The sequence below is a fragment of the Nomascus leucogenys genome, chromosome X, assembly GCF_006542625.1.
Source record: "Nomascus leucogenys isolate Asia chromosome X, Asia_NLE_v1, whole genome shotgun sequence".
NCBI classification, from domain to species: domain Eukaryota; kingdom Metazoa; phylum Chordata; class Mammalia; order Primates; family Hylobatidae; genus Nomascus; species Nomascus leucogenys.
In genome coordinates, this window is record NC_044406.1 from 38448475 (window position 1) to 38469124 (window position 20650).

Below are 20650 nucleotides of genomic sequence, written 5' to 3' on the forward strand. Positions count from 1 at the left end.
GACTCCATGTCCCCCCCCCCCCCCCCGCCCAAAAAAAATCCCTTACCTGGTTTGCCTAAGGAAGATGTTTCACAGGCATGCCTGGAACACAGTAAATGTTCAAGAATTGATAGAAAGGGCTTCAGCTGAACCTTAGAAATCTCAAAGTGAGATTGAGAGGGGGACAGCAAGGGAGAAGTGAGAAGTCTGAGCTGAGATGCCCCTAAGGAAGCAGCCCTATCAAAGACCTTGTCTGTCATTTTGCCCCAGTTCCAGATAGAAACCTAACCTCTCCCTGTGACTTCTTCCTAGCCTCTCTTTCCCCAGAGAGAGCTGAGGATTCTGATGCACTGACGGCTGTCAGCAGTCAGCTAGAAGGCTCTCCTATGGATACAAGCAGCCTAGCTTCCTGTACCCTAGAGGAGGCTGTGGGTGACACTTCAGCAGCTGGCAGTTCTGAGCAGCCCAGAGCAGGCAGCTCCACTCCTGGGGATGCCCCACCAGCTGTGGCAGAAGTGCAAGGCAGGAGTGATGGGTCAGGGGAATCTGCCCAGCCACCTGAGGACAGGTAAGCATGTGTGGGCAAAAGAAGGGTAGGATATATTGGAGGGTCTTTCAAAGCACATTTCATACTTGTCAACTAATGGACATGCTTGTTATGCTGGGGAGATAAACCTGGTTTCTGTGAGAAAGGGGTATTGTAGCAGTGTTTTATAAACGAGAAGACATAATACAGACAACAACCTGAGCATGATTTCCCTCAGCTCCCCACCTGCATCCTCTGAGAGCTCTTCCACCAGAGATTCTGCCGTGGCCATTTCTGGAGCAGATTCCCGAGGAATCCTAGAAGAGCCGTTGCCTTCAACAAGCAGTGAAGAAGAAGATCCCCTTGCAGGTGAGTTCCATGTATGCCCAGGTCATCCTGGGATTGTTTTGGCTTCTAGTAGCCCTTGGCATGGAAATGCCCACCAGCCAAACAGTTCCATTCAGATGGAGGGCATGTATGTGGGAGGACTGACAATAAGGGGGATGCTAGTGTGGCGTAATGAAACGGGTCCAGCCTTAGGAGTCAAACTGATCTTGGCTCACTCAAATTCCCCCACTCTGCCACTTCTACCTTTTACAACCTAGGGTCATTATTTAATTTCTGTGATCATGAATGATACCGAGGGGGTGATGATATCTGCATGGTAGGTTATTTATAAAGGGTAAGTAACAGTGCATGCAGTCTAGCAAATAACAAAAGCTATTCTGAGCCCAGGGAAGGTGGGGTGGGCCTTCTCTGTGTCCCATGTTTTGCACGCAGTGAAGACATATACACTGGTTTCCCTCAAGGAGTGACATAGGTTTATTTTCTCCAAGTACATATTAGGCACCAATAGAGGTGTGAGAGGCTGGGCACAGTGGCTCATGCCTGTAATCCTGAAAATTTGGGAAGCAGAGGTCAGAGGATCACTTGAAACCAAGAGTTTAAGACCAGCCTGGGCAACATAGGGAGACCCCATCTCTACAAAAATATATATGTAAATTAGCCAGGCATTTTGGTGCATGCCTGTAGTCCCAGCTACTCAAGATGCTGAGGCAGGAAGACTTGAGCCCAGGAGCTCAACGCTGCAGTAAGTCAAGGGTTGCAGCACTACACTCCAGCCTGGGCAACAGACCAAGACCCTGCCTCAAAAAATTAGTAAGGCGTGAATCCCTTTACATGTTATATCTCCCCTCAGGTATCAGTCTCCCTGAAGGTGTGGACCCCTCTTTTCTGGCTGCCCTGCCTGATGACATCCGTCGGGAAGTTCTACAGAACCAGCTAGGCATTCGTCCACCAACCCGGACTGCCCCCTCCACAAATAGCTCAGCGCCTACAGTGGTGGGGAATCCTGGTGTGACTGAAGTGAGCCCTGAGTTTCTGGCTGCCCTGCCTCCAGCCATTCAGGAGGAAGTATGTGAGCGGGAAGGTGGTGGGGCCAGGCTGCCTGGCAGGAGAAATGCCCTCATTGACTTTTTCTGCTCCATAGGTACTGGCACAGCAGAGAGCTGAGCAGCAGCGACGAGAACTGGCACAGAATGCCAGCTCAGACACCCCTATGGACCCTGTGACCTTCATCCAGACTCTGCCCTCAGACCTGCGCCGTAGTGTCCTAGAGGATATGGAGGACAGCGTGTTAGCTGTGATGCCACCTGACATTGCAGCTGAGGCTCAAGCCTTGAGACGAGAGCAGGAAGCCCGGCAGCGACAGCTCATGCATGAGCGTCTGTTTGGACACAGTAGCACCTCCGCACTCTCTGCTATTCTCCGAAGCCCGGGTACAGAGGGAGGCAAGTGGGAGGGCTCTGGAAAGCTTTAGCCAGATGAGGCTATATTTTCTTATCTTTGTATTACCTATATCCAGTTTACACCCTCTCCACAATCTCAGTTTTCTTTTTCTTTCCTTCCAGCTTTTACCAGTCGCTTAAGTGGCAACCGTGGGGTCCAATATACTCGCCTTGCTGTGCAGAGAGGTGGCACCTTCCAGATGGGGGGTAGCAGCAGCCATAACAGGTACCTTTGTCTATTTTTACCTTACCATATCACCACTCAAGTCTATTAGCCCATCTCCCTTAGTTTTATAGGTGGAGAAGCTGAAATCCTGGCAGGCAGGATGGATAGTCTCTCTAAGCCATTTCCTTGAATAAGTGAGAGAGCCAGATCTTTGGATTCCCCATTCAGAAAACTACACCTTTTGGTTAGTCTTGCTACCGAAGACCGCAAAAGCAGGCCGGCAGCAGGTGCTAACTGTGGTTTTAACAAGAAGGAATACCACTTGTCTCCCATGCAAGTAGTAAAACAACTAACCACCTGCCTTGAGTTTGTAACACCTAGGCTAGGGAAGTATAGAGGAGTGAGTTAGCCAGGCTAAAACAGAGTGGGCCTGACATGCCAAAATGTGAAAGGAGTGATTGGTTCCTATAAGGCCACAAACTCCTGGTAGTCTAGAGAAGGCAGAAACTAGCATTGTCTCCTAGACTTAGGTATGGTCAGATTTTACCAGTTGATGGATGATATCTGGGCTGGAATCTCTACTGTCTTCTCAGTCGCCGTGTGATGTAGGGCAAGTCACTTAACCTGTTTGAGCCTCTTGTTTATCATCTCAAAAATGGGTGGTTCTCGGCCAGGCGTCGTGGCTCACGCCTATAATCCCAGCACTTTGGGAGGCTGAGGCAGGTGGATCAGTTGAGTCCAGGAGTTCAAGACCAGCCTAGGCAACATGGAAAACCCAATCTCTACTAAAAATACAAAAAGTAGTTGGGCGTGGTGGCATGCGCTAGTAATCCCAGCTACTCGGGAGGCTGAGGCACGAGAATCACTTGAATCCTGGGGGGTGGAGGTTGCAGTGAGCTGATATCGCGCCACTGCACTCCAGCCTGGGTGACAGAGCGAGACTCCATCTCAACAAAAAGCTGGTGGGGGTGGGGTTGATTCTCTAAGCTGTACAGCAGCCCTGAAAGGATGATGTACAGTCATTGTAAAGTGCCTGGTACATAGTAGACACCCAAAAGGGCAGCTGTTACTATGAAGAGCCCTTAGACTGGACACCCTCCTTTCTCAAGCCTCCTTGGAGATATCCAGCTCATTCCCCTCTCCCATTCTTATGCCTAATCCCAGAGCTCTAGCCACTGAAGTGTTACCCAAAAACCATGTTCTGTTTCCAGGCCTTCTGGCAGTAATGTAGATACTCTCCTCCGCCTCCGAGGACGGCTCCTTCTGGACCACGAAGCCCTTTCTTGTCTCCTGGTCCTACTTTTTGTGGATGAGCCAAAGCTCAATACTAGCCGTCTACACCGAGTACTGAGAAATCTCTGCTACCATGCCCAGACCCGCCACTGGGTCATCCGCAGTCTGCTGTCCATCTTGCAGCGCAGCAGTGAGAGTGAGCTATGCATTGAAACACCCAAACTCACTACAAGTGAGGAAAAGGGCAAAAAGTCGAGCAAGAGCTGTGGGTCAAGTAGCCATGAGAACCGTCCCCTGGACCTGCTACACAAGATGGAGTCGAAGAGTTCCAACCAGCTTTCCTGGCTGTCAGTATCCATGGATGCAGCCCTAGGCTGCAGGACTAATATATTTCAGATCCAGCGTTCAGGGGGGCGTAAACATACCGAGAAGCATGCAAGCGGTGGCTCCACCGTCCACATCCATCCCCAAGCTGCACCTGTTGTCTGCAGACACGTTTTGGATACACTCATTCAATTGGCCAAGGTGAGGGTTTCGAACTCAACTCCTGGGGATGGAAGAAGGGTGGCAGCAAGAGCCTGGGTGAAAGTTGAACACTAAGCAGGCTAGCGTGTCTTTTTGCTCTTATTTTAAGTGTTGAGCCCTATATTGTTTCTAGGGGATTGTCCTATGTGTTTCTGGGGTTTTTTCTTCATTCTTTTCCATTTTTATGTATTGTCTTATTCAGTCATCAAAACAACTGGGCTATGTGATTCCTGTTTTACAGATGAAGAACCTGGGATTCAGAACATTTTATTCATTTTGTCTTATGATTAGAAAGTGATGGAGCTGGATCTAGAATTTAGTGTTCTTTCAATAGTAAGCATTGCTGCCATCTATCAAAGGCCTGCCTTGTGCCAGGCACTGTGCAAAATACATCATGTCGTTTAATCTCCAACAACTTTGCAAGGAAGTGTAGTTATCCTCTCCATTTTATAAGTGCAGAGACTAAAGCTCAGGAAAAGTTTGCTCGTGAGTCTGTATTGCTACAAAGCCCTCATTCATTTCTCTAGGCTGCTTTACTGTCTGTTGGATAAAACTCTTATATGACATATCCCCCAGTATTTACCAAAATTGTCTGAAGGAGTCTGGGAACCAGTTTCTTTTCCCTATCAGGAAGGCTCATCCTCTGTGAAGACGTCCTAGACCAAGCCTGTCCTCCTTTTCCCGGCAGGTATTTCCCAGCCACTTCACACAGCAGCGGACCAAAGAAACAAACTGTGAGAGTGATCGGGAAAGGGGCAGTAAGGCCTGTAGCCCATGCTCCTCACAGTCCTCCAGCAGTGGCATTTGCACAGACTTCTGGGACTTATTGGTAAAACTGGACAACATGAATGTCAGCCGGAAAGGCAAGAACTCCGTGAAGTCAGTGCCAGTGAGCGCTGGCGGTGAGGGGGAAACCTCTCCATACAGCCTCGAGGCCTCTCCACTGGGGCAGCTCATGAACATGTTGTCACACCCAGTCATCCGCCGGAGCTCTCTCTTAACTGAGAAACTCCTCAGACTCCTTTCTCTCATCTCAATTGCTCTCCCAGAAAATAAGGTGTCAGAAGCACAGGCTAATTCTGGCAGCGGTGCTTCCTCCACCACTACTGCCACCTCAACCACATCTTCCACCACCACCACTGCCGCCTCCACCACGCCCACACCCCCTACTGCACCAACCCCTGTCACTTCTGCTCCAGCCCTGGTTGCTGCCACGGCTATTTCCACCATTGCCGTAGCTGCTTCGACCACAGTGACTACCCCCACGACTGCTACCACTACTGTTTCAAGTAAGTGTGGATGTAGACTGGGAGCTGTGGGGTGTATACTGTGGCACCCACTTCACCCCCTTTTCCATCCAGATAGTTCTCCCTCAATGATAGCAATCAGCTTGGTTTGTGTTTGTGAGAGCAGAATGTGTTCATTCTCACCCTCATCTGTCCCAGTTCTCTCGCTCTGTCTCCCTTCCTCCATCCCCATCTGTGTGTCTCTTTCTCTTTCTCCCCTGCCTCTCACACACACACTCCTTTGAAGGTCAGCAGGCATTCACTGAATGTGGCTTCCCTAGGCTAGGCACCAGAAGGAGGAAAAAAAGTTCCATCCTCAGGGAATTCCCAGCCTTTCCAGTCGTGTTGAGGGAGCCAGTTCTCATGGGAAATAGTTCAAGGGCAGGCAGGATACAGTGTGATTCAGAGTAACCAGATCATCCCAGGAAATAAAGGGAATGAGCCCTGCCACAGATTAGTAAGAATTATCTGAAGAAGTGGGTTTTAAAGAATAGAGGGGGCCATGATGATGGGGGAATAGTTGGAAGAAATGCCTGGGGTTCTTGATCAGCTTGGAAGTTACAGTCATAAGAGTCCTCTTTGAGTTTATGGTGAGATGTGATTGCGCCACTGCATTCTAGCTTGGGCAACAGAGTGAGACCGTGTCTCTAATAAAAAATAAAAAGTCTTTATCGTCCCAAGTCATTTAGATTTGCCTTCGGTGGGTGGGTTTTCCTTTTCAGTACCTTACCATTTTGAAGCCCTGGGCAATTCAGCGATTCCTTGATTTTGTCACTTACTCCCTGGCTTGTGAGTTTCAGGGAGGCTTACAGTGTTCTGTCTGTTTCCTCAAAGTTTCTGCCACTACTAAGGGCAGCAAATCTCCAGCGAAGGTGGGTGATGGGGGCAGCAGCAGTACAGACTTTAAGATGGTGTCCTCTGGCCTCACCGAAAACCAGCTACAGCTCTCTGTAGAGGTGAGTCCAAGCTCTTCTGATCTGCTAAGACTTGGGGAGAAAGGATGAACAGGGTAGATAATGATTTTGTTCTCAGGCTGGGGCTTACTCCTTCTGTCTTCTTTTTCTCAGGTGTTGACATCCCACTCTTGTTCTGAGGAAGGCTTAGAGGATGCAGCCAACGTACTACTGCAGCTCTCCCGGGGGGACTCTGGGACCCGGGACACTGTTCTCAAGCTGCTACTGAATGGAGCCCGCCATCTGGGTTATACCCTTTGTAAACAAATAGGTAATAGCAGGAGTAAAGCATTTTCTCTTTCTGAAGGTTTCCACTTAGGTGCTTCCTCTTTCTGGAATCCTTTCCTGAATCCCCAAGCTGAATCAGATACCTCCATGTCCCTATAACACAGCCTCCATGCTCCCTCTGTCGTAACACAGATTACCCTGGGTTATCATCTGTTTTCCTCTGCTCAGTTGTTTGAAAGCAAGGCTGGGTTTGTCTCTTCATCCCCGCTGCTCGGCACACAGTGGTGCTTAATGAGGGGAAAAGAGAACACATGGGAACAGCAGTGCCTCCTTTCTTCTCCATGCTGGGCACTTGTAAGAGCCCCATGATAAGACAGCTGAGGCAGCTTCACCCCTTCAAAGTATGTGCCTACACTGCATTCAGCCTCAGGAATTATAGAGTCAGAATAGTACCCTCTGCTTTTGTGTAATTTTGAGGGTACAAAAATTCTAAGAACAGTTACAAATTACCTAGTTTCTATCATCTTCCTCCCTGTTTTACTGAGAAGAAAGCCAAAACCCAGGATGATAAAGTGATTGGACCAAGGAGTACAGCCAGGTTTTCTTTCAACAGAGTCTCTCTACCCTGTCCCACCCTCATTCCAATCATGAGTCTCCCTAGATCTTGGCTACATACTTAGTTGTGTCTCTCCTTCACCCCTATGTCCCTAAGTCTGGGGTGATAGGAGAGTTGGTTGGCCTGTATAACTCAGGGTGTTCTTTGCTGCGTGAAAATTACGTTCTTGCAGAAAGAATTTGGCCTCTGACCTTTCTCTCTTGGCTGCCACCATCTATTCCACACCTATGGGCCAGGCACTGTCTAGGCACTCTACCATATAATTATCTCTTAATTCTCACAGCAACCTTGTGAGGTTAGGCAGTAATATTCCCAGTATTAATATTGGTTAGCAAATTGGGCAAGGGGTCAAGAAATTTGCCTGAAACCACCACAGAACCTCAGTAATTTTGAGAGATATATGGGATTTCAGCCATGGTCTGTTTAACTCCAGCGGAGATAGTGTTTCTCTTCTACATGAAACTCATTTCATGCAGATTCAGCAGATCCCTGTGGCCACAGGTAAATTGGTAGTCCCAGGTGACGGTCCGTGGACACGCATAATAAGCTGAACAGAGCACGATTCCAGCTCACTCTAGGTTCTCTGTAGCTGAGCAATGAAGAGTGGCCTAAGCAGGTGTCTTAGAGAGATTTGGCTTTTAGCCACTTTACCAGGGGAGTCTCTGAACACTTGCTGACTCCTCTGCCTGCTCAGGTACCCTGCTGGCTGAGCTGCGGGAATACAACCTCGAGCAGCAGCGGCGAGCCCAATGTGAAACCCTCTCTCCTGATGGCCTGCCTGAGGAGCAGCCACAGACCACCAAGCTGAAGGGCAAAATGCAGAGCAGGTGGGTGGTAGCCATCCTTTGGCTGGGGGCTTGAATCTGGGATATTCTGGAAGATGGCTCTTGCTGGTTTCCTGGTCTTTTTTATTTCTCTGGGTGATTTTCGTATCTTTCCTATACACACTTGACCCATTTTTTTCTACTTCCTACTTGGAAGATTTCCTTCTGAGTTTCCTTACCCCTCTGGTTGACACCAGGAAGCCTTGCTTGCTTTGGGTGTTTATACTTTGATGCTGTCAATATACGCAAGCCACCTCTACACTATCCAGGTTTGACATGGCTGAGAATGTGGTAATTGTGGCATCTCAGAAGCGACCTTTGGGTGGCCGGGAGCTGCAGCTGCCTTCTATGTCCATGTTGACATCCAAGACATCTACCCAGAAGTTCTTCTTGAGGGTACTACAGGTCATCATCCAGCTCCGGGACGACACACGCCGGGCTAACAAGAAAGCCAAGCAGACAGGCAGGCTAGGTATGGAACTAGAGTGTCCAGTTGAGGGGAAGGGTTGGTGGCGGTAAAGCCAGATTCCTTGGAGGTGCAGGACTTAACGGCCTGTCTCCTTCCTGTTTGACCTTTCCAAAAGGAAAATGATTATCCTTTTTTCAGAATGTTGATGGCTGCATTCTACATCTCATTCAAGCTATCTGCGTAGGAAATTCATTAGGGGGAGTGGGAATTAAGGGGGAGTGGAAATCTGGCAGGGAAGTTGGGGGCCAGCCTTTTGCTGAACAAGACTTAACTCACTAGATGCATCTCCTTTCTGCTTCCTTGGTCATTTCTAACTAAGCCGTGGCTTGACAAATCACTTTCCCTACCTCTTTCCTCCTGTCCCACAGAACCCTCTTGCACAAAACCATCCGTCTGTCTAGCATCATGCCCCCTGCCCTTATCTGTAATGGTAAATCTTAGCGCCTGATGATGAGCACTCTGAAGCTTCCTGAGCTAAAGCTCAAAAGACCTCAGCAAGATGCCCTGTGGCAGCCCAGGAGATAGGAGAGAGAATATTGGGCTTTCCCTCTTCCTATATTTTATATCTTGCCTTCCTCTTTCTCTTTCTCCCAGGTTCCTCCGGTTTAGGCTCAGCTAGCAGCATCCAGGCAGCTGTTCGGCAGCTGGAGGCTGAGGCTGATGCCATTATACAAATGGTACGTGAGGGTCAAAGGGCGCGGAGACAGCAACAAGCAGCAACGGTTAGCATGATGCCTGTGGCCCCTCATTCATTTGTCTCTCCACTCATCCCCCCACCATGTCATCAGTGGGGTTTCATTGCCTTTACCTTGTATGCTTTTGCATTAAGTTTGCTATATGAATGCTTCTGGACAAAAGGGTTACTTTCTGTTGGTGTTTTCCTATTTGTTGATTGGTTTGTTGGTTTGATTTGATTTAAAGCTTGGCCATCATACCCCACTCCCAGCTATCCAGTCAACAGTGGCGCTTTTGCAAACTGCCTGATGCTAAGTGTTGTCTGGGTTCTGAGGGGATATGGGGTGAAGTTTTTTTTCAGTCCCATGGAACAATGCAGGTACATCAGAAACATCTCAGGAATCCTACCATTGAAAGTCCCCCAAGCTTGGTACATATCCCACACAGCCACTTCTGTCTGTGGCTGCTCCCTCCACCCTGCCCTCTGCTTTTATTCTCCATAGTCCCTTGGCACCTAGGCACTCAGGCACTTTTAGGAGGAAACCTTCAGGTACTTAAGTAGCCAGCTCAGTGTTGGGGTCCCGGCATTGAGTGGCTGCAGTGAAAGCCTGGCATCACATGTGTATGCTGTGGCACTCCCTCATTGTTTTCCTGTCCTTGCAACATGTAAGTTACCTTTCCAAGATCCAAGAAAGGTATCCCAAGACCTGATATGTCTTTGCGTATAATTACTATTATACAGTATGGTTTTATGGAGTAGGCAGGGAAAAGCCTTGAACTTAGGGGCAGTGACTCCAGGAAGGTAGAAAGGGAAAATAAAGCTGTTATTCTGGAGTATTTTTTCTGCCGAGTCTCTTTACCATTACCCGAAAAGATATCGGCTTTTTAAATAATCCCACTCATGAGAGGTTGCTCTAATTCTCCTATTATTTCCACTTTTGTGAGAAAACAGAAACAAAGAGCAGACCTACCTTCCACCCATCTGAATTTTTTATACACACACACACACACACACACACACAACAGAAGAAGACTTGAAGTCTATATACAGGAGGCTAGTTCTGACTGGTCACAGATCTGGATTGTAGACTGTAGGAAATGTAGGCATCCAAGGAGCTGTTGGGAAAAGCTTGCAAAACACAGTGGAGAAAAGCAGAAGAGTTGGGAAAGGCATCCTTTTGTCCTGGATAGCTACAGTTTTTCCCACCCAAATATGGGAAGCTTCTTTGCAAGCTCAATGTATGAGAAGTGGAAGGGCCAACCTCTAGCCTGCCTCTAAGGAAAGCAGAGTTGCACCCTTATGTGATTTTTGTCTCCCTTTTATCCAGTCGGAGTCTAGCCAGTCAGAGGCGTCTGTCCGGAGGGAGGAATCACCCATGGATGTTGACCAGCCATCTCCCAGCGCTCAAGATACTCAATCCATTGGTCAGTACTACTTCCTGTTTCCAGCCGAGCAAAAGGGATAGCCAGTCTTCTGGAATGTCTGCTGAATCCCCTGCTCCCAGCATATATAAGCCCAGTGTTTTCCCATTTGTTCTAGTAAACCCGAGTTTCTGTAAATGATGACAGGTGTTTGACAACCAAGGCACACTTTTCTTTCCTGTAGTAAAGAAAATGGTGGGATATTATGTATTCAGACAGCACGTTTTTGTGGGGTTTTCTGTTGTGGTTGTTTTTGAGACAGTCTCCCTCTGTCGCCAGACTGGAATGCAGTGGCACGATGTCTGCTCACTGCAACCTCTGCCTCCTGGGTTCGAGCAATTCTCCTGTTTCAGCCTCCCGAGGAGCTGGGATTACAGGCACGTGCCACCACACCTGGCTAGTTTTTGTATTTTTTTTTTTTTAATAGAGACAAGTTTCGCCATGTTGGCCAGGCTGGTCTCGAGCTCCTGACCTCAGGTAATCCACCTGCCTTGGCCTCCCAGAGTGTTAGAACTACAGGCGTGAGCCACCGCGCCCAGCCCAGCATGTGTTTTAAATCTTTTGTTTTATTATTGAGGCAGGGTCTTTCTCCGTCACCTAAGCTAAGATGCAGTAACACAGTCATAGCTCACTGCAACCTCAAACTTCTGAGCTCAATCGATCCTCCTGCCTTGGCTATCTGAGTAGCTGGGACTGTAAGGGACAGGCCACCATGTCCAGTTAATTTTTTTTATCTTTGTAGAAATGGAGTCTCACTATGTTGCCCAGGCTGGTCTTGAACTCCTGGCCTCAAGCCATCCTCTCACTTCAGTCTCCCATGTTTTATTTATTTATTTATTTATTTATTTATTTATTTATTTATTTTGAGACAGAGTCTGGCTCTGTCATCCAGGGTGGAGTGCAGTGGTGCAATCTCCGCTCACTGCAACCTCCACCTCCTGGGTTCAAGTGATTCTCCTGCCTCAGCCTCCCAAGTAGCTGGGATTACAGGCGCCTGCCACCATGCCTGGCTAATTTTTTTTTGTATTTTTAGTAGAGACAGGGTTTCGCCATATTGGCCAGGCTGGTTTCAAACTCCTGACCTCAGGTGATCCACCTGCCTCGGCCTTCCAAAGTGCTGGGATTACAGGCATGAGCCACGGCCGACCAGCCTTAGTCTCCCATGTTTTAAATCTTGGCTCCCCCATTTACTGCTTCTGGGACCTGAGGCAAACCTCTTTGTTAGGTTTCCTTGTTTAAGATAGGAATGTTCAGTTGTTAGGATTAAATGAGTTAACACATGTATAGTGGTTAGAGAAGCACACGATGAATGCTATTGTTAGCAGCATTTCTCAAAGTCAGTCATACATAGGATACGTTTTGGCACCCTCAACACATTCCCATGGAATAGTATTCTTGTAGGACAACCATTGTTATCCTACTTTTCATCAGGATTTGGAGAGAGAGATGTTATTCCCGTGTTCTGTATTCACCTTCTTTTACCTAAGGTCATATGATTTGCAAGTACCGGAGCCAGGATTCAAACCTAAGGCTGTCAGAACCTTGAAGAATAGTCAGGATTTGGGTAAAGGATGAACAGCAAAGGTCAGGAAGAAACCTAAGCAGGGCAGGTGTATGGGGGTTGGGGGTTGATGAGAAAACAGTCACTTACTCCCCACCCAGAAGATGGGGCTGTGTCTTGCTGCTTAGCTACTGAGCAGAGGTAAGAATAAGCCCCCAGTGAGTATCAGGAAAAGTACCAGCCGTGGGGTTCCATCTGTCATACCATGGCTTCTCAGGGTTTTAAACTGCCCCAGGACAAGATGACTAATTTAGGAGGCATTAGACGGCCAGGCGTGGTGGCTCACGCCTATAATCCCAGCACTTTGGGAGGGCAAGGCAGGTGGATCACGAGGTCAGGAGTTCAAGACCAGCCTGACCAACATGGTGAAACCAAGTCTCTGCTAAAAATACAAAAATTAGCCAGGCATGGTGGCTTGCACCTGTAATTCCAGCTACTCAGGAGGCTGAGGCTGGAGAATCGCTTGAACCCAGGAGGCGGAGGTTGCAGTGACCCAAGATCACGCCACTGCACTGCAGCCTGGACAACAGAACGAGACTGTCTCAGGAAAAAAAAAAAAATGGGCATTAGACTTAATGTTAGAAAGATTTAGGTTGATGTCCTGGTGCTGTCTTCCTCGGAAACCAAAATGAGGAAAAGACAGCCTACTTTCCAAGGCCAGCTGTCACAATTCAATGACGATAGTGTCCTAAAATGTCCTGTGTAAACTGGAAGGCAACCATCCAAAGCTCCACTGTTGTTACATTACCCTGAAGTAATCCACAGATTCTCTTGAAACTAGTGAGGCAGTGACTAGACTAGCACTATCTGGATCTGCAGTAGCACCTGTGGCTTTTGAGCACCTTAAATGTGGCTAGCGCAACTGAGGAACCAGATTCATTATTTTATTTATTCTGTTTAATGTAAATGCCATCCAGTGCAGGTCCTAGACCTTGTTTCAGATGTTGCTCGGTGAGTACCACTCAGTGGCCAATGGTCCCCTCTACTTGTTCTGTATATTAGTTGGTGCGTTTGATCTAGAAAGGTCTAAGCAGAAGGGAAATTTTGAAGACTTTCTGACTCTCTTCTGTGTGCCCTCCAGCCTCCGATGGAACCCCACAGGGGGAGAAGGAAAAGGAGGAAAGACCACCTGAGTTACCCCTGCTCAGCGAGCAGCTGAGCTTGGACGAGCTGTGGGACATGCTTGGGGAGTGTCTAAAGGAACTAGAGGAATCCCATGACCAGCATGCGGTGCTAGGTGAGTTGTGGCCTAAAGGCCCAGGTCCCAACCCACTGGTCTGCTCTGGGGCCCTTCCTGCCAGCTTGTTTTTCTTCCTTCCAGGTTACTCCTCTCCCTCAGTGTCTCTGTAATGAGAATTCAAAAGAGAAGTGTTTTTTCTCTGACCTCAGTATAAAAAAGATTGACTTTCTCTTTTAATAGTTGGTGTCTTTCACTTTGTAGACAAGGGGAATCTTTATAACTGGTTAGCTATCCCATTTTTCTTTGGCTTCAAGGAAGTTTCTCTGTGACTTGATTCTACCATCATATTTCCCTGCAAGTTCTCATTGTTTCTACTTTTTTTTTTTTTTTTTATCAGAAATGAGGTCTCACTATGTTGCCCAGGCTGATCTCAAACTCCTGGGCTCAAGCAGTTTTCCCACCTCGGCCTCCCAAAGTGCTGGGATCATAGGTGTGAGCCACCACACCTAGCCTAGTTTTCATTATTTCTTCTTCCTTATTTATTTTTATAATTTGTTTATGATGGCAAAGAGGTTTGCATGTTGAAGTTTGCAAAGTAAAATGTTACTTCCCCATCATTCCTACCCCTAGTGCTACAGCCTGCCGTCGAGGCCTTCTTTCTGGTCCATGCCACAGAGCGAGAGAGCAAGCCTCCTGTCCGAGACACCCGTGAGAGCCAGCTGGCACACATCAAGGACGAGCCTCCTCCACTCTCCCCTGCCCCCTTAACCCCAGCCACGCCTTCCTCCCTTGACCCATTCTTCTCCCGGGAGCCCTCATCTATGCACATCTCCTCAAGCCTGCCCCCTGACACACAGAAGTTCCTTCGCTTTGCAGGTACAGGGAACTTTTAGGCTGCCAGGTGTAGAAGGCTTCATTTTAAACAGGATTGTTTCATGCAGTTAATCCTTAGCTGATTCCAGAAAGAGAGAGAGAGAGAGAGAGAGTGTGTGTGTGTGTGTGTGTGTGTGTACGTACACACACCTGTGCACGTAAACCCTGCATGGTTTCCCATGGCCTCAGGATACTCAGATTTAGAATAGAAATGCTCAGATTCACATTCACACCTCAAGGGTTGGCCCTTGGTTTTGACTAGTCCTTTAGAGCCCTGAAATAAGGAAGAGGAAGGAAGAGAGAGTTGCTAGCTGGTTGGCTGTCTTACAGCTTCTGGGGCCCATGATGTGCTTAATTCCTGCTGTCACTTCTCCCCTCAGAGACTCACCGCACTGTGTTAAACCAGATCCTACGGCAGTCCACGACCCACCTTGCTGATGGGCCTTTTGCTGTCCTGGTAGACTACATTCGTGTCCTCGACTTTGATGTCAAGCGCAAGTATGTGTCCTGGATATTGGGGGGTAGAGGGGTGGTGAGAACTCCCCAAATGGTAACTTGCCTCTGAAGTTACTCTTGAGGCCACAAGTTTCCTTTGGTGGCAGCACTTGGAATGGTGGTGGTGGGGAGGGAAGAGACAGCTGTACCATTGATGGCCATCATACCTAAATACTCCTGGGCTTCTCCACCCCATCTGCATTTTTCATCAGCAAAATAGAGTCACATGATTTTTGAACCACACGATTTCTAAAGTTCTGTTCCATCCGTTGGGGGTAGTACAGGAGGCACAGGTGGCCATAGTACACGCACAGCAGGGTTCCAGGGGCTTCCACAACACTCCTGGAGTCATCCCTATGCCTCTCCTCCTCCTCGTGCATGTATACATGCTTACCTGCTTGTGGCAGAAATCACATGTCACAATCTTTGTGGGCCGTTACTCAGTGGAGGTAAGAAAAATTTAGAGTTGGTAATGAGTGATCTACCTCTCCCAACTACTGGGCATTTCCCAAACAGGTGTGGAGCAGAGATCAAAGTGTTCGGAGGATAGAAGGAGCATCATTGTGGGTCTTCTTCCTAATCACACAAACAAATTTGTTCTGTCACCCTTAATCCTATCTTCCTTCCTTTTCTACCTCCCAAGATATTTCCGCCAAGAGCTGGAGCGTTTAGATGAGGGGCTCCGGAAAGAAGACATGGCTGTGCATGTCCGTCGTGACCATGTGTTTGAAGACTCCTATCGTGAGCTGCATCGCAAATCCCCCGAAGAAATGAAGAATCGATTGTAAGGGCCCGGGAACGGAGAAAAGATGGCGGGTGGGAGGTGGGGCCTCCTGCACAGTAGTGATGGCTTGCTCTAGCCTCAAATTGAGGGAGGTGCTGCCCTCCCTAATAGGAATTCCCCATAGGAATCTGGTTTTAGATAATCTTATTGAGTTGTCTCCTATCTTCTGGGCCTGCCCTGCTGGCTGGCCCTTTAGCTAAGCTACCCAACAATTCCCAGACAGGAAAGTCTTTGGCGTTCATAAGGATATACCTGCTGGCTTTGCAATAAGAGCTTTAACATTGCTATACAAGGAATGCCCATGTATGAGTGGCCTCCACCAATCTGGTAACTGCTCACTGGTGATTCTGAAGCCACCTAGAGGAGATCAGCAGTTTGTAATACTGAGCGTAGGAGCTGATGAGATGAAAGACCTATTGGAGTTGTTTAATGATTCCTCGCCATCTCTTATGGTGTGGGCTCTCCATCTGTGCTATCACAAGAAGTCAGGGAGTCTCCCTAGACAGACTGTATGCCATGTTCTTCCACCACCAAATACCTTTAGAGAATTTGGACTCTGGGCTTATCCCTCTCTAATACCACTTTTCTCCCCTCCCCACTTCACCTAAGCAAGGCCTCATTTATTTCTCTGATACCTTTCCTATTGGTGTTTTCTGGAATATCTGCTAACCTTAACTATTTTGGGACATCTCCTCTGTCAGTGGTGCTTTTCTTTGGTCCCAGATCTCCACCCCACTCCTGGGCTGTCCTGGCACTCTCTGTTTACCTCTTCATCTGACACTGCACTCCCCAGACACTGATTCACAGTCTCTCACTCACACAAATGACTAGATGTATCCTGGGTTTTCTGCACAGCTCTTTTCTGCTTCTGCTTTCTTATGCAGGTATATAGTATTTGAAGGAGAAGAAGGGCAGGATGCTGGCGGGCTCCTGCGGGAGTGGTATATGATCATCTCTCGAGAGATGTTTAACCCTATGTATGCCTTGTTCCGTACCTCACCTGGTGATCGAGTCACCTACACCATCAATCCATCTTCCCACTGCAACCCCAACCACCTCAGCTACTTCAAGTTTGTCGGACGCATTGTGGCCAAAGCTGTATATGACAACCGTCTTCTGGAGTGCTACTTTACTCGATCCTTTTACAAACACATCTTGGGCAAGTCAGTCAGGTGAGGATGAGGCATAGTCCTGGGACTGTCCTCAGTCCTGGGGGTCTGGTCTTTTTGTGTCCCATCCTTGTGCTCCTTCTCCCCCCCCCCCCCACTCACAAACCATGACCCTGTATAATTGTGTTTTTCTAGATATACAGATATGGAGAGTGAAGATTACCACTTCTACCAAGGTCTGGTTTATCTGCTGGAAAATGATGTCTCCACACTAGGCTATGACCTCACCTTCAGCACTGAGGTAGGTCAGGAAATCCTAATCACAGCACATGCCAGCCAGTCTGGAAGATCCATTCCAGGTTCACCTTAGAACTAGCACTGCGTGACCTTCTCATAGTTCTAAGGAAGCATCTTGACTTAAAGCTGCAGCAGGTGTTTGTGAGTGACATCACAAACAGGAAAACCAGAATTTGCAGGCCATTTCCTAGTTTCACCTTTATTTAAAAAAAAAAAAAAAAAATGCTCCAGTACATAATTCTTCATTCCCAAGGTTAGGTCTTTGTAGAAAAATTGTACAAATGTAAGTGGGGGGGAAATGAAGGTAATTAAGGTTACTCTTCTCCTAAATTGTTTTCCTAAGAGATTACATTCCGTTACGTATGTTAGCCATTCCCTTTTCCCTTTTACCACTGATAGTTGCCTTACTCTCTTCTGCCTTCTTTGTGGGTCTTAGAGCCAAAGAGTATTTTCCTCTTTCCTACCCAAAGCCTTTCCCTGTAAGGGGAGTTGCGAGCTATGAGTAGTAGGAAAAGTCACTGTTTTGTATGGACTTGCCTCATCTCTCTGCCCAGGACATGGCAAGGGGTTTAGGGTGTGTTCCTACGTATCTAATCCCATCCTAGACGAAGTCTGATATGTATGATTGGTGTTCTGGTTGTTCTAGGTCCAAGAGTTTGGAGTTTGTGAAGTTCGTGACCTCAAACCCAATGGGGCCAATATCTTGGTAACAGAGGAGAATAAGAAGGAGTATGTACACCTGGTATGCCAGATGAGAATGACAGGTAGGGGAACTGTTCCTAGACCTCTAGTTGCTCAATATGAGAAGAGGTCGGACTTGATTCATTTGATAGGCATGTTTTGTTTTCCTCCACTATGACAGAGCCACAAATGCCTTGCACAGAAGACAAAACACTTGATCAAAAATACTTAACTTTGGGCACGGTGGCTCATGCCTATAATCCCAGCACTTTGGGAGGCCGAGGTGGGCGGATCAGTTGAGGTCAGGAGTTTGAGACCAGCCTGGCCAACATGGTGAAACCCCATCTCTACTAAAATAAAAAATTAGCCAAGTGTGGCCGTGTGCGCCTGTAGTCCCAGCTACTTGGGAGGCTGAGGCAGAATTGCTTGAACCCGGGAGGTGGAGTTTGCAGTGAGCTGAGATCGCACCACTCTACTGCAGCCTGGGCAACAGAGTGAGACTCCATCTCAAAAAAAAAAAAAAAAAAACTTCACTGGGCACAGTGGCTCACACTTGTAATCCTAGCACTTTGGGAGGCTGAGGCAGGAGGATAGCTTGAGCCCAGGGGGTTGAGACTAGCCTGGGCAGAATTAACCAGTCGTAGTGGTGCATGCCTGTAGTCCCAGCTAACAGTGGTAGATGGGAGCCAGATGGGGGATCTCTGACCCTCTACGGTTGTGTGAGTTTAGAAGTCATGTGGCTTTTTGGTTATCTCACCAGGAGCCATCCGCAAGCAGTTGGCAGCTTTCTTAGAAGGCTTCTATGAGATCATTCCAAAGCGCCTCATTTCCATCTTCACTGAGCAGGAGTTAGAGCTGCTTATATCAGGACTGCCCACCATTGACATTGATGATCTGAAATCCAACACTGAATACCACAAGTACCAGTCCAACTCTATTCAGGTGAGCTGCTGCTGGCATCCCTCCTCATATGGTCCTCTTACCCTAGGCAACGCTAGTTTGTGTGATACCAAATAAACCAGTAGTACTCTTAGAGGAAGTTGCATGTAGAAGATAGTCTACCTATATCTAACTCTTTGTTCTCCTGGAGCATAGCAGACTTCTCTTGGCCATCTTACGAATGAAAGGAACTAAAGCTCATCCCACAGAAGGGACTTGCCTCAGATACCAAGTCCAGTCCTGTTTCCTAGATTCCATCCCCCCCTACCCTGCTTCTAGGAGCTTTCTACCTAACACTGGCTTCATGGGTCCCTTCCTACAGATCCAGTGGTTCTGGAGAGCATTGCGTTCTTTCGACCAAGCTGACCGTGCCAAGTTCCTCCAGTTTGTCACGGGTACTTCCAAGGTACCCCTGCAAGGTTTTGCTGCCCTCGAAGGCATGAATGGCATTCAGAAGTTTCAGATCCATCGAGATGACAGGTCCACAGATCGCCTGCCTTCAGCTCACACATGGTAAAAGGAAGGGTTTGTTTCTCCTTTTCAGCGCTTAGATTGAGCTTGCATACTTGATGTTTTCAGGACCCTACCCAAGATTGGGAACGCAAATGTGGCTGAGTCCTGGACCTTGGGTAACTCACAGTTTGGTGTTTCTATGGAGGTGATGTTTGAGATGAGATGTGCTAGACACAGTGGGGGCTGGGGAGACACTGGCAGGTAAACAGCACCACAAGAGAGCATGGTGTATTCCAAGGCCAGCGTGACTGGAGCAAGGAGGAGTTGCAGGGAGCAGAAGTCTAAAGAGCTCAGCAGAGGTCCGATTTCCAGTGACTCTGAAAACCTCCTTCAAGTTTGCACTTTAGCCTGTGGGCGAGTGAGGCCAGGGTGTTTAAGGAGGAGTGACAGGGTCAGATTTTTGGTTTTGGTGCCTGATGGCCAATTTGGGAGCAAGATAAAGGGGGTAGACTGGGCTGAGACAAGATTGGGAGTCATCAAGAAGCAGGGAGTTGGTTTCTTCAGGGAGGGGAGGGGCTGGTGGGCACCATGGGAACACACAGATTTGGTTATCTGTCATCCCTCACCACGAACTGATCTTTCTTCTTTCCTTAGTTTTAATCAGCTGGATCTGCCTGCCTATGAGAGCTTTGAGAAGCTCCGCCACATGCTACTATTGGCTATCCAGGAGTGCTCTGAAGGCTTTGGGCTGGCCTAATAAGGCCCTGCCCACCTCTGTGGGGTTTTTTTTTTACCATGTTGGACCTGGGGAGGGGGGAGTTAAAAAAAGAACCAGAAAGAAATTGTCAAAAACCAATAAATGAAATCCACCAACTCACCGTGTGTGTCCCAGCTGCCCCATCTTCCCCAGCGCATACCTGTTCCTCTTGTCATTCTCTTCCCGCCTCCTGTTTCCTCACCTTCTCTCCCCTTTCCATGCCGTCCATGATCCCCACCCCATGTGTTTTAAAAAGGCAGTAGCCTTTGCAGGGACCTGTCTGTCCCAACTGTTTGAACAGTGTGCTCCTCAGATTCTGTGTTCAGAAGGATTTGCTGCATTGAGACTTGAAACCTTTGGATAGGGGAAAAAATTATATATATATATATATTTTTTTGTTCTGTTTGCATTTCTTAATTTGTGCTTGGAATGTGTTGATGTGCACAGCTAATGATTCAATGCGAGACAAGATTGGCGTCTGTGTTGTGGAGGTTTCAAATAAAGAGCACTCTTCATAACTCACTTTTCACAATGGAGTTTTTTTCAAACTTAAAAAAAAAAAACTCTTAAGCACATGCTAGGCATCTGGAGAAAAGATCAGAATGGATTCTCCAGGAAACCATCCCTGCCCTACCCGCTTGCCCACCTGCCTCCACCACTGGTGCAACTTCCTCCTTCAGAGTCAGTTTCTGCAGTCAGGAGAGATGGGCAGTTCACCAGGAATTGGGGGTGGGGGCATCTGTTTTTTTTTAGAATGGGAGCCACACTTGGGGATGGTGATGGTGTTAGGGATTGCAGCCCAGGACAAAGCATCACCTTGCTCAAGGGGAAC

At 47.9% G+C, this 20650-nt stretch overlaps 1 protein-coding gene across 4 annotated transcripts in view; it reads left to right on the forward strand.

Moving 5' to 3' along the window:
* HUWE1 (HECT, UBA and WWE domain containing E3 ubiquitin protein ligase 1) overlaps positions 1-20340 on the forward strand; it is a 152541-nt gene extending 132201 nt beyond the window's left edge. For all 4 annotated transcript variants that reach the window (XM_030807541.1, XM_030807545.1, XM_030807542.1 and 1 more), the window contains 23 exons: positions 292-547; positions 744-874; positions 1704-1918; positions 1995-2283; positions 2416-2518; positions 3670-4216; positions 4905-5505; positions 6337-6458; positions 6570-6726; positions 7994-8126; positions 8393-8595; positions 9187-9314; positions 10596-10692; positions 13332-13487; positions 14061-14306; positions 14684-14801; positions 15442-15582; positions 16467-16754; positions 16887-16992; positions 17635-17752; positions 18430-18611; positions 18931-19121; positions 19716-20340. In XM_030807541.1, coding sequence (XP_030663401.1) covers positions 292-547; positions 744-874; positions 1704-1918; positions 1995-2283; positions 2416-2518; positions 3670-4216; positions 4905-5505; positions 6337-6458; positions 6570-6726; positions 7994-8126; positions 8393-8595; positions 9187-9314; positions 10596-10692; positions 13332-13487; positions 14061-14306; positions 14684-14801; positions 15442-15582; positions 16467-16754; positions 16887-16992; positions 17635-17752; positions 18430-18611; positions 18931-19121; positions 19716-19818 — 4631 coding nt within the window. In that variant the 3' untranslated portion in view covers positions 19819-20340. The remainder of the gene's footprint in view (positions 1-291; positions 548-743; positions 875-1703; positions 1919-1994; positions 2284-2415; positions 2519-3669; positions 4217-4904; positions 5506-6336; positions 6459-6569; positions 6727-7993; positions 8127-8392; positions 8596-9186; positions 9315-10595; positions 10693-13331; positions 13488-14060; positions 14307-14683; positions 14802-15441; positions 15583-16466; positions 16755-16886; positions 16993-17634; positions 17753-18429; positions 18612-18930; positions 19122-19715) is intronic.
* Positions 20341-20650: the final 310 nt, after the last annotated feature.